This window comes from Canis aureus, chromosome 12 (assembly GCF_053574225.1).
Source record: "Canis aureus isolate CA01 chromosome 12, VMU_Caureus_v.1.0, whole genome shotgun sequence".
Taxonomy (NCBI): Eukaryota; Metazoa; Chordata; class Mammalia; order Carnivora; family Canidae; genus Canis; species Canis aureus.
Genome location: NC_135622.1, coordinates 24443585 through 24465609, shown reverse-complemented (window position 1 = coordinate 24465609; position 22025 = coordinate 24443585). Strand labels below are relative to the sequence as shown.

The window sequence follows — 22025 nt, the reverse complement described above, 5'->3', positions numbered from 1 at the left end:
TCCACGCAGGGAGCCTGATGTGGGACTTGATCCCAGGACTCCAGGATCACACCCTGAGCCTAAGATAGGTGCCAAACCGCTGAGCCACCCAGGGATCCCCCAGGTTTTTTGTTTTTTAAAGGAGGTTTACACATACTCTGGCAGAATTTGGAAATAAATTATTAATAAATTTATAGGAAAGTAGGTAAAGGATTAAAAAATAAAAACTAAGACAATCAACAAATGCAGGGAAAAGAAAATAAAACAAGGGAAACGTAGCTCAGCTGTGGATACTGTTTATATAGCTGTAATAAATTATGGAAACCTGGACATTTAGCTCCAGTTAGACTGCAATATAACCACAGGGAGGGTAAGAGGACGGGAAGAAGTGCATGTGCATATCCTCATCTTCCATTTACTAACTCTATAGCACATATCTAAAACTGAAAAATAAAAAAATAGCATAAATGCAGTAATAAAAATATGTAGGGAAATAACAAAATAAAGAAACAAAAGAATTGAAAAATGAGTGCCTTTGGGAATTGGGAGTTGGTGAAGGGCATGGAGCTACTGTTTCTCATGAGACTAATTTGTGATACTTTTTACAACTGTATACATGTACGACCTCGATAAACATAAAATTCAATAGTAAAAGTAGAAGTAGATAAAAGCCATCACATTTGTGTTATGCCCCAAGTCTGATTTTTTGGGGGTCAGGAATTTCTCTTAGGTCAGAACTTATAATCAAATGCTAATTTGTATAACACACATCCTAGTGACCAATATTTTGAAAAAGAAAAAAGAAAGGACTGATTGATGCTTAAATTTTAGGTTCTTTATTTTAAACTAGTATTTTTTAAACTGTAATAAATTTCTCCAGAAAAGATGAGTACATTATTACCTTGTAAGACACAGACATAACTGAAGAGAAGACTACCCTTTACCTCTACATGGCAGCTATGCTTTATTCTGTAACATCTAGAAATTTACCTGAACAGAAGAGCATCATCTGTTAGGAATTTTGGCAAATTGGAGTCTCGTAAAGCTCTTATCAACACCACATCTTCACTGAGGTCTGGATTCTCCCTTTTTAAAGACCTAAATTTAAAGGTATAATTTAGATGATGTTCCAAGGACCTAATACTACTGAGCATGATTTTCCTAGCCAGTAGGTTAGGGATTCTATTTGCAAAAAGCTGTGGAAGGCACCCCTCTGCGGATTCCAGTTAGAAGGGGAGGATTGTTTTTCCTTGCATACCCATTGTCCATTTCCATCAGAGCACAAGGACAGATAAGGCACTGGCTACATGGCTTTGAGAAGAATGGTAAAGGTATTTTCTTGACCTCCCTGCATCAATCCAGACTTTATCCAACCTGAATTTTCAGTTTCCCGAATGCACCATATGATTCACATTCCTGCAACTTTCTTTTCTCTCAGCCCAGAAAGTCCTGCTTTGCTCCGATTTCTCCTTCAAAACCCAGCCCAGTTACTTTCTCCTCCAGAAAGTTCCTCTATTGCCCTCCTCAGCGAACCTCAGGCACAGCCCTATTATGGTTGCCCCCATGCACTGTGTCCTAGGTGACTGCTCCCATGTCTGTCTTGTCCCCTGGCAGGTGGTCGTGTTTCTGGAGTGCAAGTATATCCAAACTCTTTAGTATCCTTGGTCTTTACATGGCAGTCCTGTAAAGGGGAAAACTACTGTAGCTGGGAGGTTGAAAGAAAGAACAGAAAAGGGCAGGGAGATTTGCTCAGAGCCCTGGGATACAGGGGCCTGACAGAAGAGGCCCTGGATTGTGGATCCCAGACCAGTGAGTCATGGCCTAGGAAAAAGGACTAGAGAGACTCTGGATAAAGTGGGGGTCCAGAGGTAGGAGTTTCAGGAAGTTATAGAGAGAGAAGTTGGGACATGAAGACACTAGAAAGCTGCTTTACTAGAAATTACAAAGCAGCTCAGTGTTGGACCATACTGTAAAGGCAGAAATGGAGCCTAGGACGTAAGCCTGGACTGAGGCCAGAAGGAGGACACTGAAGCTTCTCTCAGCACTTCTTTGGTCTTTGTCAGGCGATGTGTAGGTCTTAAATTTACTGTATGTGCATAACAAACGGTGCCTTTTAAGTCTACTCATCCTACCTACGGTAATAAAGGCTTTTAAGTACAGTAAACCCAACCTTTGTGATGGGTTCAGGGGAAATGAAAGCTAGCCGAAGCCCAGCGTGGAGACTCAGGTTCAGTATGGGGCCAACCAGAACTTCTGTGCAATGAGAAGAGATGCCCCATTTGACTGTGGCATGGGGAGTGTAAGGCAAAATGATGATGGTAGCAGCTAACATTTATAGTCCATTTCTATGTCACTTTAAGAGCCGTGTGTAAATTAGTCGTTTAATGCTTTGATTACGTGGTTTAGAATTTCATTCTTGACCACTTTGGCTTCTTACCCAGCCATGACCAGTACAGACTTTACAGCTCTCATGCCAAAGTCGTAGTGATCCTGCTGAGAGAGCTGTTCACTGCAGAGTTTATACATCTGAGTCATTTTTCTTGCTAATATTTTACTGGATTCAAATCCTTCAGAATATAGAATTACCTAGAATGGAAAAGTACAATGCAATGCTTCTTATACTGTATTGATGGCAACATATTAGCATAATACCAATGTATTCAAAATCTACTTTAGGCATTTTACCTCTCCAAGTTGTTATATCATTTAAGATTGAAAGGAAAAGGATTTTCTGTGTTATAAGAAGGTGGAAGGTGGAATGTTATACAGCGATGGTTGAGCAGTGATTCTGCTTTCTTTCTATAGATGAGATGTGGCATTGGTGACATTTAGTTCAAGGAGCAGTAGAGCCTTCTGTTAGAAAACATTCACATTATGAAGGTTGGATGGTGTTGTAAGGTATGAGTACAAAAGCAAGACTTGAGTTTCTCCCACCTTACAGGAACACCACCCTGTGGACAGAATCAGTGATAGCTGGGTGCTCCTTTAGAGCTCCCTGAGTATTGAGGCAACCTACACAGATTTGTACCCTTCCTCTGCCCTAGAAGGTTATCTTCCTTTTGATAAGTTTCTGCATTCTTGGCTAAATAAATTGGGTGATGACAGTGGAGGTGAGTGTGGATCTTTTCTTCAATCCATAACCTATTCAAGTCACTGCAGTTAGCCTCAGAATCAGGATTTGAAATGATGTAGATGTTTCTTACTGATGTCTGTTTGTTTATTGCTCTATTGTTACAGGATTTTTGTCCCCTAATTGCCCAAAGTTCTTGGTTGCTGCCTCAGAGAATTAAGAGGGGACCAGACAAGGAATGGTGGGCACCAAAGCAAAGTTTATTGAGCAAGATTATAAAGCTCCTAGAGAGGGAGAAGGGTCTGAATGGGTTGCCCTTGGAGTTTCTAAGCTTAGGGGTTTTTATAAACTCTTTTGTGGAAAAAAAAGTTTTGTGGAACTATCTTAAGCAATCAGGGTGTGATGAGTCATGCCAATCAGGGCTTTGGTCATGTATCTGTCTACTTATTAGGCTAATGCCTCTATGGTGATGGTCTTTTTTTGCTGGCATCTGGGGACTTAGGTCTTAACTGCCCCTTGCCTATGATATTAACAAATGCTTTTGTTGGGGTGCCTAAGTGGCTCAGTCAGTTAAGTGTCTGCCTTCTGCTCAGGTTATGATCCCAGGATCCTGGGATCAAGCCCCTCTTTGTGTTCCCTACTCAGCAGGGAGTTTGTTCCTCCCTCTCCCTCTGCCCCTCACTCCTGCTCATGCTCTCTCTCTCTCAAATAAATAAATAGAATCTTAAAAACGAAAACAAGTGCTTTTGTGGTTGTCTTATTTTAGGATGTTTTGCAGAAGTCATTTCTGCAAAGGCTGCAAAGCAGAACACTAGTATGGTCCTATCTAAGCTGCAAAACAGGATGTCAGTGATGTTTCATTTTAGTTGTTTTGACTCCATATTTTCCTGTTGGGGACCCTGCCCGGACTATGCAACTGTCTAACTAACTCCTAACGCTATCATTAAAAATTAGCACAGTGCTCTGCACATTGCAGGTAATTAAAAATATTAAAAATATTTACTATGGACAGACCCCAATTCATTCAGTCTTTAACAATGCTAATAGCACTCAGAAACTGTTTTTTGAAATTTCCCCAATTGATCATTAAGTAATATAACAACAAGACAAAGAATGAGATATGAATAAAATTTTGGACTGAGTTCTAAATCTGGTTTTCTTCCTACCAGCTTTGGACAATGAACAAATCATTTATTATTCCTGTCCACAGAGGGTCTAGAGGGAAAACACCACCTGTCTTAACTGCTCTTCACCCTACCATGCCCACAAAGGGTGCTGGAAGACCCATGAGATGCTCTAAGTATTATACCAATAAAAGTTATAGGATTTGGTATGGTCCATTCCATTCTTAGGTAATTTCTTTTATTTCTTGTAGAAGAATAAATTAGCGTTATTAAAGGCATTTATTAGCCACAGGAATAATCTATACTTTCTGAGCAATTTCATTCTAATGCCAGAGACTGCATCAGATTCCACAGGTTAAAGGCTCAGTCCTACAAGACTGCCTCCCATCCCCCACTTCAGATGCCAGTCACAAGTCCGGGCTGTTATCTGTGTTTCTGACTGCTACAGATTAGAGGTTCCAACTGATGTGGGAAACAAAGGCAGAAGAAAAATTATTAAATATCCTTATTACCTACAGACAAGGGCACAGTGACATTCCTCTAAGGACGCAACTGTCTGGACATTGATACTTTGCTAAGGGCAAAAGGTAATCTTAGCCTGACACTCTGAATCCTGTAAGTCTATTTTAATGTATAAAAATCCCTTTGGAAACTTCCTTTATTTCTAACCCCCAAGATACATATTGGCAGTCATCTTCCAAGCATATGACCCATCCATATATCATCTGAAGGGTCTGTCTCATGACTAAGGTTTTATTAGATGGTAATAAATGACCTTTTCCTAACAATAGCTAGCCCCCTCAAGGTCCTGGAAACCTTGTTTCCAAAATTCCTTAGAGACTTAACGCTGTCCGTAATCGTCTTCCAACTTGAAAGTCTATAATGAGCCACTCCTCATGATCCCAGTGCAACTATTTCTGCCCACGTGTCCTGTCCCTGTGCTTTACTAAAACCACCTTTTTTTGCACCAAAGATGTCTCAAGAATTCTTTCTTGGCCATCAGCCTTGAACCCTAATGTCTTTCCTACATCACAATGACCTCCTGCTTAGGTTCTTTTAAGTTGCTAGAGCAGCTCACAAAACTCGGGAAAACACAAGTATTAGTTTATTGAAGATAAAGGATATGAATCAACAGACAGATGGAAAAGAATGCATAGGGCAAGGTATGGGGACAGGGCTTGGAGCTTCCATGCCCTCTTCAGGCACACCGCTCTTCCCAGTCTCCAAGTGTTCACCAACCCATAAACTCTCTAAACCCAGTCATTTTGGGTTTTTATGGAGGCTTCATTACAAGTTCATGATTGATCATTGGCTTTTGGCTGATCCAACCTCCAGCTCCTATCTCCTGTCCAGAGGGCAAACATGGGATTGAAGGTTCCCCTGTAATCACAGGGTTGGTTCTCCGGGCAACCAGCCTCCCCTCCATCCTTAGGTTACCTAAGGGCTTTCTAAAAAGCATCGCACTAACATAACAAAAGACACTTTAACCACCTGATCACAGAAAATTTCAAGGTTTGTAGGAGCTGTAAGCCAGAAACTGTGGATGAAGACCAAATACGTATGGAAATCTATTTGGATTGAGTGACCAAATATCTATTTCCTATAAATCACAATACTGCAATAGAATTTTTAGAATGCATTCAGACATTTTGATTTTGGGGTGGATTTTATTTATTTGAGGGGGAGAGAGAGAGAGAGTGAGACAGAGAGAGTGAGACACAGAGAGAGAGAGAGGACAATCAGGGGCAGAGGGAAAGGGAGAAATAGACTCTTCACTGAGCAGGTAACCCCACACACAGTGCTGGATCCCAGGACCCCAAGATCATGACCTGGGCTGAAGGCAGATACTTAACCAACTGAGCCACTCAGTTGTCCCCAGACATTTTAATTCTTAGAAATGAATAAACGCCAATGAACTGACTAATTAAATTAACTGATTCATTCCAGTCTAAGGGGCCTACTATCTTCCATATACCATTCTGGGCAGGAGGGATATAGCAGTTATACACACATGCACACACATCAAAACATTATAAGTGATAACAATCATTTCTACACTGAAGAGCAAACGATAATGTGTAACTTGTGCCAGGGCACATTCCTAAAGGAAACTTTCCATCTCAATAGAATCAAATGGTAAATAAAAGACATGCTTAAATTTTTCCTGCTTTATAACATGAAGCTCACCTCTGCAATCAAAGTGTAATTTGGAACCATCATTGCAAAGGGTCTAAACAGGGCTTTCAAATTATCTGGCAATTCGGTTCTGCCTGCGTATCCAGGATTCATTGTGATAAAGGCTGCACAGGTCATGACCAACTTTATTTCCCGTCCCTCAAACATGAATCTAGACAGCTGTTTAAAGGAAAGAGAAACTATAAGTTAACACTTCTCCAAACATTCAGAAATTCTTTCACATAAACACCACTTGAGTTCAAGCCTTGTGTATGGAACATTCAAGCAAAGACCATCAGCCTAGTGAATCCTGCTGTTGGACAACAGGGAATGTTTCCCTCCCGATTCTGTTCTACCCACTCTCAATCTCTTCTGGGCTCAGTATTTCCTGCTTTCTGCCTCCCTGCCCCTGCTTTGCCCAAATTGTCTCTTCCTTTCTGGCCCAGTCCTGTTAATATTTTAGGCCTCTCAACCTCTTGCTGAGACTCCTCAATTCAAGATAGGTTTAATGGCCCTGAAACCTTCTACCCTACTTTCTGGGTAGAAGAAATTCCAATGGGATCTTAGTCCTTGGGTGTTGGAGGCCCCACTGTTACTGTTGCCCCACCCTTGACTCTCATTCAAAAGGAACACCCATTGAGCGTCTGTTACAGATGAGGCATGGGTCAGGTGTGGAGGTGGAGAGCTGAGGGAGACTCACTCCTGAGGCCCTGAGAAGCTCCCAGGCCTGCAGTGTGGAGTCAGATGTGGAACCTGTGGTCATGTAGAACAACAGATGCTCCACTGGAGGTGTGTGCGAAGTCCACAGGAGGAACAGGGATGCCTGCTGGGGGACTGAAGAATGAAGAAGGGCATTTCACATGGATAAGCAGAGGCAGCCATCTGGTCACAAGGAGCAGTGCATGTTCAGGAAATGGACAGCCATTCACTAAGGGTAAAGTTCCAAGAGGAAAGTGTAGCTAGGCTGAGGCCTGAGCATCAGAAGTCTTGCACACTGGGATAAGGAATTTAGATTTTGTCCTGTAGGTGGAGGGAAGCTTAGAATTTTGGGCAGAGTGATAGTATCAAAGGTGGCAGTGGAGAGGCTGGACAAACTATAGACCGGGGGACCAGTAAGGAATTATTATTGAACAAATGACAAGACCAGGAATCACGGAGTTACAATTCCGGGTTTCTAGCTGGGTCACATGAGGAGGGCACTATTAACAGACACAAAGAATACAGGGGAAGACTAGGAGATGTGTCATAGTTCAGAGGAGAAAATGCTGGGCAGTATAATGGAGACCAGTCCTGCTGCCACTGAATGGTTGTCTGTGCTATTCAAGCCTGTTAGTTTCTGTGCACTAGCTTTTTCATCTGTTCCAGGGGATTGATTCCCCTCCAACTATCTCAGATGTCTTCCTCCCTTCCTTTTATCTCTCATTGTTGCCCTCTGGTCAGCAATGCTTCCATCCTGCCTCCATTCTCATTGGTCCTTCTTTCTTACTTCCTGTGCTTTGCTCTCAGCTAAAGGCTCAGCAAGGTGACAGTGACTTATGAGTTATTCTCTATCTGGAGGTCCCTGCATTTAATACAGGCCTCCTCTGAAGGTGTGGGAGGCAGAAGAGTGTGTAGTTGAAGGAGCTCAGACTTTAGGGTCAGACAGATTTAGGTTTATATCTTGGTTTGTGGTGTTCCCAGAAATATTTTTTAATTTCTTTGAATCCTTTTCATCTGTAACCTTGGAAAAATGCCTTCTACTTCATGTAGGTTTGGTTTGAAAATGAAATAAATGTAAAGTACAATGCCTGGCACAATTAAGTGACTCATTAAAGTTCAATTTCTGCTTTCTTTTTACTTGTTCTGTAATTTGCTTTTTTGTAGAAGTGATGATCAAAAATTTAACAACTCTTTAGCAGGGCACCTTCCAGTGAAAATGCCTCTGTCTCTAGAGCTACAGCTACAGATCCAGCTACACCAGGATCCAGCAAAGGTCTGGTGCTCTTTAAAAGGGGACATGGTAGTGGTAGAGGACTCGATAGGGACTCAGGGCAGTGAGTATTTAAATATTAAACAACTGGCAAGCTTGTTCTGGTTTGTATAGATTGAGAAACAAGGTCCCCCTGGGTTCTGTAGGGCTCTTCTCTCATTTTCCTACGAGCATGAGGCTGAGCCTGGGGGCCATGATGGCAGTAGAGTCCAGAAGAGGTACAGTAGAGAAACCTAACAGAGAAATAAATGTCAAAGGCCAGAAAAGTGCAGAGGGAAATAGGAGGTGGAGGGACAGGGATGGGGTGCGAGTGGATGTATATGTGCATGTGTGTGTTGGGAGTGGGAAGCACAGAGCTCCTTGAGGGCAGGACTGAGTCTCACCATCTCTGTATCTCCAGGTCCCCACACAGTGTCTGATGTATGGTTGCTTCTGTGTTACCTGGATGAGGAATTAATTCACTCAATTAAGTCTTATTGCTGTAGTACTCACCAATTACACTGGAAAGGTGAGTAGATATGGTACAGCTAGCACTGTTCTTCCTAAAATGCAACATGCTATCACTTGGTTACAGACTTAAGAAATGCTACCTTCCTGGACAATTGTCCTATAGCTTACCTTTGCAGCTTTGGCATTCCTAATAGTAATGAGTTGCTGTGCAATGACCGACAAAACTTCTATGTCAATTCGATTAAATTCATCAAAGCAACACCAGGCCCCTGACTGTGCCAGACCGCTGAAGAAGCGCCCCATCATCTGAAATCAGAATAATGCTATTCAACTTTGTGTTGCAAAGCTGAACTCCTTCAAAAGTTAAATTCTGAGTAGAAATATTAAAAAGAGGTGGTATCTGCAAATAAGCAATAGTTTTTCTTCTTCTGGATGTCTGGAGTGTGGCCAGATAATTTGCATTTCTAACAAGTTGCCAGGTGGTGATAATGCTGTTGATCCAGAGTTAACACTTTTAGAACCACTTGGTTCTTGGCTTCTCAAAGTGAACCACTAAGAGTTGACATCACCCAGGGGATTTTAAAATACAAAATTTCAGGCCCTCCCCAGAATTAGAATAGGCACTAAAATGAGATCTTCAGGTGATTTATAAGCACAGTAAAGCTGGAAAAACACTGCTTTAGAAGAAGAAAGCTAAAAAGACATAGAAAAACAACCCATTAATCCTGAAGCTTAGAATATGTTCCTTTATTATTTTCTTAAAGTTTTTATTTAAATTCCAGTTAGTTAATAGACAGTGTAATATTAGTTTCAGGTGTAGGATTTAGTGATTCAACACTTCCATGCAATACCCAGTGCTCATCATTCCTTCATCCTCATCACCTATTTCACCCATCTCCTCAACCATCTTCCCTCTGGTGACCATCAGTTTGTTCTCTATGGTTAAGAGTCTGTTTCTTGGTTTTCTTCTCCCTCTCTGTTACCCTTTTGCTCATTTGTTTTGTTTCTTAAATTCCACATATGAGTGAAATCATATGGTATTTGTCTTGGAATGTGTTCCTTTGAATGGTAGAGTGTTCATGATGTATGTATTGATCCTTTTCTATTTCCATTATTCCATTAAATTCCATTATGAATCATCCATGATATTATAAGTGCTATATAATGGGTTTACATTTTTATATTCATCCCCAGACAAAGCAAAGAAGGCATAATTATAGTTATAGAACAGTACAACTTTATATACCTTGACATAGTAAGACAAAATTATATAAACTAACAAAAATTAGGAAGTGAAGTTGGAACAGAAAGTTGGAAGGTCATACCTAATAAAATCTTGATTTCATAAGTTGACAGATAATGTCCAAAATTGATATATACAAATAAAGTAATAGACACAAGTTCTTAGAGATAATAGCAATCACCAGAAGAAGTAAAAACAATCAGAAACCTGGTCTCTGGAGAGTGGAACTGGGTGATGTGAATAGGGGAAAAAATCTGTTATTTTTAACTTTGGATCCTTCTGTACAGTTAAATTTTTTCTACATGTAGATATTTCTTTAATTTAATTATTTTTTAAAGATTTATTTATTTATTTTAGAGTGAGAGAGGGAGAGAAAAAACAAGTGGGAGGGAAATGGAGAGAAAATCCCAAGTAGACTTCATGGTCAGTGCAGAGCCTGATGTGGGGCTCAATCTCATGACCCTGAGATCATGACCTGAGCTGAAACCAAAAGTCAGACACTTAACCGACTGTGCCACCCAGGTGCCCTGATATTAAATTTTAAAAGGTTAGTGTAATAAACCCTTATGGAACAAGGTAGAGTATAAATAAGAACAAATAAATACTTAAATTTCTTATCACTGAATGTAACTGGTACTTCAGAGGTCATCAAACGACAGAACACAGCCATATCTGGCCTGACACCTGTTTTGTGAACGGAATTTTAATGGATCACAGCCATGCTCATTCATAATATATTACATTTACACATTGTACATGGATGCTTTCGTACCACAACAGCAGAAAGAACTGACAAGTTGCAAGCCTAAGATATTTACCACTTGGCATTTTCCTAAAAGTTTGCAGATCCCTGCTCTAGAGTCTAAGATAAGTCAATCACGTAGATGTACCCTGTGGCTTTAAGTGTCACAACAGTATACATCGTGCCTTTGGAAATGCACAGCTCCCAGGACTGTCTGAGCCTAAGTGATGATTAGCTAATCATTAAAAGATGGATTTGAGTGTATAAATTCAAATTTTGATTTAAGAAGCTCAAAAACAACCAAAATTATTATGGCCAAAATAAAAAAATCACCACTATCATAAAACTTGATGTACCTCTGCTGAGATGAGATAACTTAATAGTGATGGGAGCAGATCCCCATAAATGTGAGATGTTAGGGAGTATCAATTCTTCCAGAGATTGCCGACAGCAGTTTCCCATATTCTTTCCTGTGTGTACCCAGAGGCTGTCTTTGCCACCTGCTCTGGATGGAGAAGGGTCACATTTCCTGATTACTTCTCTCAAGATTTTCTGGTTTCTTGTTCCTCACTTGTTCTGCTCCTGTGAAATAACTTACTGTCTGTGTTGCCCTTCCATTGTTTTTTTGTTTATTAAAAAAACATTATTTTTTATTAATAAAAAAAAGACATTCCCATTGACACTTTTTTTTCTCCTAGATTTTAAAAATGGAGGAGGGTTTTACAGAAAGTCCCATGAAACACCAATTTCTGAAGATGCTTCTGAAAAATAAGTATGATTTACTCTGTAAGAATAAATGAATTACAATTTACTTGAACAATTTAAATGATTACTTTCTAAATTTGGGCGTTATATAGGCATTGACGTAACTTTCAGAAAAATGAGACTATCAGCTCTGTGGGTTAGTGGCCAAAAGGCACCCATGGTCAAAATATCCCAGATTTGGTGAATTAAATAAAGCTAAAGAGGTTTCTTAACTGTGAGACTTCATAAAGTGTTTAATATGCTACTTTGTGTTGTGAAAACCTAGAAGGGGAATAAGGCATGGGGGTCCTGTGACCAAAAACTTTGAGAACTACTATACTGAAAAATCTTACCATGAATTCTCACCTCCTACCTATTTCATTTTCTTTCTTTCTTTTTTTAAAAAATATTTTATTTATTCATTCATGAGAGGCACACAGAGAGAGGCAGAGACATAGGCAGAGAAAGATGCAGGCTTCCTGCAGGGAGCCCAATGTGGCACTTGATCCCAAGACCCCAGGATCACAACCTGAGCCAAAGGCAGATGCTCAACCACTGAGCTACCTAGGTGCCCCCTATTTCATTTTCAGTACACAACTCTTTGAATTGCTCATCTCTTCCTGTAAGCATGTTCCTTATTCCAAGATTTCCCTATTATATCTTGTATCTCATCTCACTTCTTTCTACTCAGTGACATGAACAGATTTTTAATTTTGCCTCCATTTGGTAGACCGCCCAATGGCCTTGATTCCTACCTAGACCACTCAGCCCACTTTGTGTTGACCCTTTTCCCTTGCTCTATTTAACTCACTTTGACTATCCCTTGTCCTACTAGTTTCCCCTTGCTTGCCATCACCCCTTCTCTCCTTTTTTTTTTTTTTGTCAGGCCATGTTGCAAGTGAGAAAGCCCATAAAGCACTTAATGTTAGTGTTCAGAGGCTGGGACTGTACCTTGTAGTCCAAACCATCGGAGCAGTTGAAGACCACACACTGGATGGCAAGAGCTTTAGCTAGGTCTTTGGTTGTCTCCGTTTTTCCAGTGCCAGCAGGACCAGCTGGCGCACCTCCCAGATCAAGCTGCAACGCTCCCATGAGGCAAAGGTAACAGCGGTCCTGGAGAAGTGCATAAATTGTCATTACTGAAGGGAGCTGACTCAAGCCACATATTTATAAGTCCCTTCCTTTGTACAGGAGGAGGGTCATTATTTTCTATGAAAGGTTTTATAGCAATTGAAATATACTCAAAGATCCAGGCACATGATTAATGATGCAAATCTCTGCTTCACAAAGATGGATTCATGGCAAATCCTTTGAAGAGTTAAGGTTAGATGGAACTTTTCAAGACTATTTTATTTATTTATTTATTATTTTTCAAGACTATTTTTAAAAAAGATTTTATTTATTCATTTGAGAGATAGAGAGGGAGTGAGAGAGAGCACAAGCAGGGGCAGAGGGACAGGAAGAGGGAGAAGCAGACTTTCCTGGTGAGCAGGAGCCTGATGTGGAGGCTCAGTGCCAGGACCCCGAGATCACAACCAACCCAGCCATGCAGGTGCCCCTTTTTAAGACTATTTTAAGAAAGCATTTGTATCACTCTTAACCTAAGTCATCAGTAGCTTACCGTGAGAGGAGTAATAACTAATCTTGGGCATGCACCCAAATACTCGTAGCCATAAGTGTACTGAGAGAGTGCCATCCTAGCTACACAATTATCCAAATCTATATCCCAATAATAGCGCAGTTGTCTCTGCCAGTCAAAGGAATCGACTTCCTCTACCTAAATGAGTGATAACAATGATACATATATTAGGTACACTAATTTCAGGAAGAAAAATATGATTTTACTTAAATATAAGTTACCTTGGCTTGAACAAGTTCGGTGACTATGTCTCTTGCATGTACATCAATAGTAATTAAGGCAGTTATGATGTTTCTATGTAATTTTGGAAGACTGCCTCGAACTATCACTGCCAGGGCATTTAATCTCTACAAATCAAAAAAGAAAAATTGTCATTATTAATTTTAAAAAATCAGCTTACATATCTATTTTTTTTTACTATTTTTTCTGTTTCTTACTATTAAATTTGGATTTGAAATTTGTCAAAACTAATCTTAAGAATCTGTAATTCTGTGACCAAACAGGACAAAAGTTTAACTTACTTAATTCCTAGATGACTTCTATGAAGCACATACTATCTTTTTCCTCATTTTACACTAGAGAAAAACTAAAGATCTGAGAGGGTAAGTAACTTGGTGGCAGTCACACAGTTATGAAGTGGCAAAACCTCGAGGAAAGCCCATGCTCTTAACTACATGATGATGTCTCTAGAGAAGACTGTTCTCCCTAAAAATTAAATATGATTAAGGAGGCACTCCTCATTTTCAGGGGTAGTTTTTCCGTTGATAATCAGAAAACCTGAGCATTTTTAATAAGCTAATAATTGACTGAATGAGAGCATTTTTGGACAGATTGTGCTCCCAATTTTCACCTAAATGACTCAATCTTTTTCGTTTTAAAAGAATTAAAAATTTTTTTTTTAATTTTAGAGAGAGAGTGCGCAAGAGCACATGGTGGGGAGAGGGGAGGAGCAGAGGGGGAGAGAGAAGGAGGGGGAAAGAATTCCAGACTGACTACTTGCAGAGCGCTGAGCTGGATCTCATGACCCTGAGGCCATGACCTGAGCCAAAACCAAGAGTTGGATGCTTAACTGACTGAGCCACCCCGGTGCCCCAAGGTTCAATCTTTTTCAAAGGAGGGCAGTGTCTTTGAAGCCTTGAGCTGCTATGCTGAATTTTCGCTCATGCTGACCTTAATCAGGGACCACCTCTACACAGAGGTCAAGGGAACTTTCCATATAGAGTCTTTTCTCTCCTCTGTGGCTTTGTGACATGAAATTCTAAGAGGTCCTCAAGAGATAGTGTTCTCTCAACTGAAGAGGGTTGTTTTTTTCCGTTTCTGTTTCAAAGATGATTTTTAAAACATGCAACTTTGCTTGGAAATAGAATTAAATTTGGAATTAAAGATTAGGCATAGCTGTAAAGTGGCATTTCCGAACTATAGGTTAAACATTCTTGAAGAATGGTATTTGGATTCAGTAATTTATTGTTTTATTGGCTGCCTCAGGATTCTCTAGAATAGTAGAAAAGCACATCTTGAGCCTAAGAATAGAAATGACACAAGTCCTGGCGTTTTCCTGAATTGAATAAATGTCTGTGAGAGATATTCAAGACCTACTAAATACAGTCTCCTTAAATGTAGCAAGCCATTATAATCTTGAGATTTTCCTCTTTAAATTGTCTTTTCCTCCTATTTTAATGTCTTATAAATACTTAAAAAATATCAAGGTAGTATCCTTAAGAAAACCTGAGCATAAATGGTTTTAGTAAGAACCCCAAAGCTTTCTAAGTCATGTCAGAGCATTAAAAGTTCTTTGCATTAACCATACCAAAAAAAAAAAAAAAAAAAAAAACCCCAAACAACCCACTAACGAGACCATCCTGTACAGCAATATGTTCAATGTCACCTTGTTAAAAATCTCACCTCAAAGTTTACTTTCTCAAAATCTTCCAGGGCCTCTATGTGATTACCACCTTCTCTTTCCAAACACTCAGTCAAATCACGGCACCACATGATCTGAGAAATAGTCAGGATCACCTGCATGGAAACATCATCCTTAAATGTGCGATGCATCTCACCAAAAACGGATTCAGAGGTGGAAATTTAAGGAGTGTAAGTTACTTGAGAAGGGTGGCCAGCAATCACCCAGTCTGTCCTTGGTTTCGCCTGATAGTCAACGATGGCAGCTTTGCACAGGCGACGCAGAGACACGAACATGGCTTCTTCCACTTTACCAAGCCATTCCTCCACATTGCCCCGGGCCTTCAAGCCTTTTCCTAAGCTAACCTAGAAGATAATCAGAGCAATGACATCATGTTCCGTGTGGGACCTGCCAGCCATATATCCTCTGTGCTTCTATAACAGAACCCTGAAACACTGAAGCCTAACCACAAATACTAGAACCTTCTATTGATATCCCACTCCTTACCCCCTCTTTTTTTTTTTTTAACTGCTTCTCTTTGGAGCCAAATTCCTGAAAAAAGGCGTATATATGACTGACTACATGAATTCCTTCCCTTTCTTTTCCTACTTACTGCCATTTGATTTTTGTCCCTAACTGTTCCTCTAAACCTGTTAAGGTCATTAAGGTTACCAATGTTCTTTCAACTGTCAAGTCCAATTGATGCTTTTCAGTCCTCATATTTATTTCTTGGACTTCCAATGACCTGACTGCCCTGCTTGCCTGGGTGTCTTAGTTCTTCTTTCACCCTCCTTTTAACTTTCATGGTTTCCCTGGATACTGGCCATGGTCCTCCCTTTTCTCTGCTTCTGCACTAGTGATGGGTGAATTCCTTTGCAAAAGGGCCAATTCAGGACAAGTAAAATGTTTACAGGTTTCTACCACTCCCATGAACACATCTCTTGCTCTAACTGGACTGAAATCCTTGGCATTTCCCCACACGTTTCCTCTGTATGGAATGTTCTCCCTCCTATGTCTATGTTCCACCTTCTTTGGCTGCCTCTGTGTGTGTGTGTGTGTGTGTGTGTGTGAGAGAGAGAGAGAGAGAGAGAGAGAGAGAGAGAGAAGTGTACAGGGAGGAGAAGGGGGGGCGTAGAGAGAGAGAGAGAGGGAGAGAGATTCTTCTCTGTGAAGTCCTGTGGGTCTCCATAGGAGAATGCATTCACTTGCTTGGTGTTTACTATATACTAGGCATTGTGCAGTGTCCTGGAGACACCACTGCCAGCAGTGACAACTACCACTTTCATAGCACCCACTGGATACAGTTCTAAGTAATCTACATAATGTACTACTTGAAAATCCTCAGTATCTCATTAATCAGGCACTATTACTATTCTTCATTTTATAGATGAGGTTAAAAGATAGGATTTGAATCCAGGTGGCTCGACAGTAGAACTGGCACTCTTAACCAGTTCACTCTTCTGCCTCTTGCGGAGAGTTGAGTAAGGCAGTAAGGCCTCCAGTTATCTCTACTCTATCTCTATCTCTACTCTGTTCTTATCTCTACTCAGAATAAAGCATATACTTCTGTCATTGCATTTACTATGGTACTTCTTTTTTTTTTTTTTTAAAGATTTTACTTATTTATTCATGACTGACAGAGAGAGAGAGAGGCAGAGACACAGGCAGAGAGAGAATTAGGCTCCATGCAGGGAGCCTGATGTGGGACTTAGTCCCAGGTCTCCAGGCTCACACCCCCGCTGAAGGTGGCGCTAAACCGCTGTGCCACTGGGGCTGCCCAACTGTGGTATTTCTTCTTCTTTTTTTTTTTTTTTTTTGTATGTTAAAGTGTGTTTCTTTTTATTTTTTTAGTTTCTTTTTATTTTTTATTTTTTATTGGAGTTCAATTTGCCAACATATAGCATAACACCCAGTGCTCATCCCATCAAGTGCCCCCCTCAGTGCCCATCACCCAGTCACCCCAACCCCCCGCCCACCTCCCCTTCCACTACCCGGTTCGTTTCCTAGAGTTAGGAGTCTCTCATGTTTTGTCCTCCTCTCTGATATTTCCCACTCATCTTCTCTCCTTTCCCCTTTATTCCCTTTCACTATATTTTTTTCTTTGTGAAATTTTATTTTATTTATTTATTTTTTAAATAATAAATTTATTTTTTATTGGTGTTCAATTTGCCAACATACAGAATAACACCCAGTGCTCATCCCGTCAAGTGCCCCCCTCAGTGCCCGTCACCCATTCACCCCCACCCCCCGCCCTCCTTCCCTTCCACCACCCCTAGTTCGTTTCCCAGAGTTAGGAGTCTTTATGTTCTGTCTCCCTTTCTATTATTTCCCACACATTTATTCTCCCTTCCCTTCTATTCCCTTTCACTATTTTTTATATTCCCTAAATGAATGAGACCATATAATGTTTGTCCTTTTCCGATTGACTTATTTCACTCAGCATAATACCCCCCAGTTCTATCTGCGTTGAAGCAAATGGTGGGTATTTGTCGTTTATAATGGCTGAGGAATATTCCACTGTATACATAGACCATATCTTCTTTATCCATTCATCTTTTAATGGACACCAAAGCTCCTTCCACAGTTTGGCTATTGTGGACATTGCCGTTATAAACATTGGGGTGCAGGTGTTCAGGCATTTTACTGCATCTGTATCTTTGGGGTAAATCCCCAACAGTGCAATTGCTGGGTCGTAGGGCAGATCTATTTTTAACTCTTTGAGGAACCTCCACACAGTTTTCCAGAGTGGCTGCACCAGTTCACATTCCCAACTGTGGTTCTTTCTTTCTTCTTTCTTTCTTTCTTTCTTCTTTCTTTCTTTCTTTCTTTCTTTCTTTCTTTCTTTCTTTCTTTCTTTCTTTCTTTCTTTCTCTCTTTCTTTTTCTTCTTCTTCTTTCTTTCTTTCATTTATTTTAGACACACAGAGAGAGAGAGAGAGAGAGAGAGAGGCAGAGACACAGGCAGAGGGAGAAGCAGGCCCCATGCCAGGAGCCTGACATGGGACTCGATCCCGGGACTCCAGGATCGCACCCTGGGCCAAAGGCAGGCGCCAAACCGCTGAGCCACCCAGGGATCCCCCCAACCGTGGTACTTCTTAAACATTTGTTTGACCATATCTCCACTAGAGCTCTTTGTGGCCAAGAATTTCATCTTGGTTATCTCTGAAACTGCTGAGCCCACAGAGTGCGATGCCATAGTCCTTGATGAATGCTTTAGAGGACAAAGAGGAAACTTCTACCCTTAACCCTAGAATGGCAACAAAGCTTCCCTGTAAAGAATTATAAACAAAAAGCACCTCACCCGTTCTCCTTCTGGTGATAGCATCGCTAAAATATCATTAGTGTAAACCTTTTCTGGCTCTCCTTCCACACCAGGAATTTTTCCTTCAGTAGGAGGCATGACAGCAAATTCAAGCTTTGAAATGGAGTCAAAGCATTTCCGTAAGTGTGGTTGCACAGCTTGGGGATTTCGTGTTTGGGCCAGAATCTCCAGAAGTTCATCATTTGACAAGAAGTAAAATCTGGATTAAAGAAAATACTTAAAATGTAACTTGAAAGTGAAGGAAAGCCTTATGTAGACATGAAAGATAAATCTCTTTCTCAGTCACTGATTTCTTGAACCTCCAACCTACTGGTCCTGGATTTCTGGGGAGACCACTTGTCTCTAAATACAATTGCTATAGAGACTAGTGTGGATGCATCTCAGACATCTAGAATTAGTGCCTGATACATATAATTTTTTTCAAAAAATGCTAGCTCTTGCCATGATACTGATTTGTTCTAGAGTGAAGATATGTTAGTTTTCCCTAGAATCTAGCCTTAACACCTTACACCTACCTGCTTTCAACACCTAATGTGTTGGGTAGATGGATAGGTGGTTAGAGGAGCTTTATTTGGGTCTGTGAATATCCACACGTGGGCCATGCTGGTGTAATCTGCATGGGATTTTCTGTGATCTTGCCCACCAGGGCCATTTGGAGACATGAAGACACTGTAGGAAAAGAATTGGGGAAGGGGCCTGTGTGGGTGCTGAGGGATGAGGGAGAGGGATAAGGGCCTGGCCAGAGAAGACACTTCACTTCTGGATCTTCACTATGAGAGATCCCTAGGTTTTGAAGGGAATGAATGGTAAAGAGCCCATGACAGTCCCCATGTCGAAGAGAGGGGGCCAGATATGCACCAGCCCAGTCAGGCTGCTCTGCTGCCTTGCCTCTCTTCTCCTTGCCCCAAACCTAGAGTCTCAGAAACCTAATAGGGAGAGGGGAGGGTTGATTTACCATATACCCTCATCAACACTAAAGCCTTTAGACCTGCAACAGACCTGGGCAGGGAAAGGGGAAGCTTTCACTTTAAAAGAAGTTTAGAGTTTGATTATTAAAGATCATTTATAGGGTTGAAGTGACAAGATGTGTTTGTTTTAATTATTTGAGAATGACCAGAAAATTCAGAGGTCTGCTCAAAATTTTGTCCAGGGGCAGGAAGAAACCAGCTCCCAGCAGGGAATGCAAAGACAGTTATTAGTTAGAAATAAAGATGCTACTGGTTGGACTCTTATAAGTCCTGCTTCTTTACCATCCAGTAATAATTAATTTGTGCCCATGCTTCTTTTTAAACTAAAGAAACAGATAACTATGAAGATTGGACCATGAGCCCTGTGAAATCTGGAACAGTACTGTATTCATCTTGTATCCCCAGAAGCTAACTTGGTCTGCAGCTCACAGTATGTCTTCATTAAGGTCTGCAGGGTGAAACCAATACCACATAGAGCCTCCTGACATAATACACGTAGCAGACCCAGTTTATGTAGTTCTAAGCAAAAGAACAAATAAAAGCTGAAGCTTTTCGCTTTTAATATCATAAGTAAACTGTTTCCAGTTTTCTTGTCGGTACTCCAAGAGATGTGCTCAAGAATGTCTAAAGCAGCACAAAGCCAAAACCTAGACTTTATATATATATATATATTCATTTATTTATGAGAGACATACAGAGAGAGGCAGAGACATACTCAGAAGGAGAAGCAGGCTCCATGCAGGAAGCCCAATGTGAACCCAATCCCAGGACCCGGGATCACGACCTGAGCCAAAGGCAGATGCTCAACAACTGCGCCACCCAGGCTTCCCAACAGTGATATATTAATTAATAGAAAGATTATGGGGGGAGGGGCAAAGGAAGAGGAAGAGAGAATCTCCATCAGGTGCCCGGCTGAGTGTGAACCCTGAGATCATGACCTGAGCTGAAACCAAGAGTTGGACACTTAACTGACTGAGCCATCCAGGCCCCCTGAATTTCATTTTATATTCTTTGAGATAATGTTTATAAATCTTCCAAAAGACACAAAGAAATCAAAAGTAGTATATAGATTTTCTCCGGCTTTGGGAGACTCAAATTGGGAACCACTGATTTAAGAGTAAAACAGACAAAAGGCACATTCCAAACCTCAGATTCTTCTACCTTTCTCCATGTCACCTGAATGATGTTTTAGTAAGATTTGTGTGTATTCTTTAAAGCCTGACCACTTCTGTGAAAACTCAACCAAATCTTTCGGGTCTTGGATTTCTCATGTACACACATACCCTGTCCTGGTACCCAGCAATTACCCCTCTTGACCAAGTAACCCAGATATGGACCTAACCCTGGCTGCCACAGTGTTTTTCCTAGGACAGACCTTAATTAATGGCCACTCCTTAACAACAAACAGGAAAATACCAGGAAAGATGATCCATTTTGCCAATATCATCTGTGTTATAGTACAATGTGCCCTAATGACTGAAGTTGGGATCATTGGCTAACATCAAGTAGTTTATTCTGGTGTTATATAATTATATTATAATGGTTTATTTACCTGACTATCCACCTGTTAACCATGAGCCCCATTAGGGTAGGGATCCAGTCTTGTTCTTTGTATCTTTAGCTCTGAGCATAACATTTAGTATGTTTTTGGAATAAAGAGATGAGTAAAAAATTTCATTTGGAGTTTGTGAAATGATCTCTTGGACAACTTCTCCAGGGACACTCTTAGGTCATTGATTAACCCAAAGAAACCTGCTCAGGCAACACAAGGTTCTCTGACTTTTCACATCAGTGTAAACATGTACAGAGGCAGGGACACGTGTGCGCACCCAAAAATGAAACAATGCTGAAACCAAGAATCCCTCAGCACCTTGGGTACTTAACCACTTAATTCTTTACCAAATACTCTACCTTAATCTCTGAGACTTACACTCTTCAGTCAAGATATAAGCTGGATTGGTCAGCCAATTATGATATCTTTCTTGTTTCTTGCTCTGGTTCCCTGATATTTTGAGGTTATAGTTTGTTTTTAAGTATATCCTTTTAAATTAATGGATAATCTTCACTACAGAAAATATCATAGGTTGCTTTATAAACTTACCTTGGAAAGATAACTCTTTTGGATTCTAAATATGCCTCTAGACACTTTTGAATTTGGTCAAGTAATGCATTATTATTTTGAAAAGTTTCCAGAAGTCCTGTTTGTTGGGGGGGAGAAAAGATACTGGTTATATTGTGTTAAAATAAATAGGAGATACAATTTTAAGTGGAAGTAAAATATGACATTAGCATTCTTCAAAGCTTTGGTTTTATTTGAGAAGAAATCTAAATTGGGGGAAGTTGGCTAACAATATTAACTATTACTTTTAATAACATGATCTAATATTAATTTCAGTATTTACCACAGACAGACAAGTATTCAACCTGAAACATTTTTTATTTTTTACCTGACACCCCCCACTTTTAAGGGGCTGGGAATGCATGAACCAAAGCCAAACCCAAGCACAAACCGTTCTGTGTGCTAAGTACAATGTCATCTTGGGTCTTCACCTTTGTTCTTCTGCCTTTCATACCCTCCTTCAGATTTGCACACGTGTCTCATTCCTTCTTTCCTAATACTTTCTGCTCAAAAGCCACTCTGTCAAAACAGCCCTCCATCAAACACACACACACACACACACACACACACACACACACACAC

At 40.5% G+C, this 22025-nt stretch overlaps 1 protein-coding gene across 9 annotated transcripts in view; it reads right to left on the bottom strand.

Moving 5' to 3' along the window:
- Nucleotides 1–22025, bottom strand: part of DNAH6 (dynein axonemal heavy chain 6) — a 232589-nt gene that overhangs the window by 130816 nt on the left and 79748 nt on the right. For all 9 annotated transcript variants that reach the window (XM_077843082.1, XM_077843081.1, XM_077843075.1 and 6 more), the window contains 11 exons: nt 21426–21522; nt 18336–18555; nt 15236–15400; nt 15038–15151; nt 13357–13482; nt 13118–13273; nt 12448–12609; nt 8936–9073; nt 6361–6528; nt 2417–2565; nt 970–1077 (listed from right to left, as the gene is read on the bottom strand). In XM_077843082.1, coding sequence (XP_077699208.1) covers nt 970–1077; nt 2417–2565; nt 6361–6528; nt 8936–9073; nt 12448–12609; nt 13118–13273; nt 13357–13482; nt 15038–15151; nt 15236–15400; nt 18336–18555; nt 21426–21522 — 1603 coding nt within the window. The remainder of the gene's footprint in view (nt 1–969; nt 1078–2416; nt 2566–6360; nt 6529–8935; nt 9074–12447; nt 12610–13117; nt 13274–13356; nt 13483–15037; nt 15152–15235; nt 15401–18335; nt 18556–21425; nt 21523–22025) is intronic.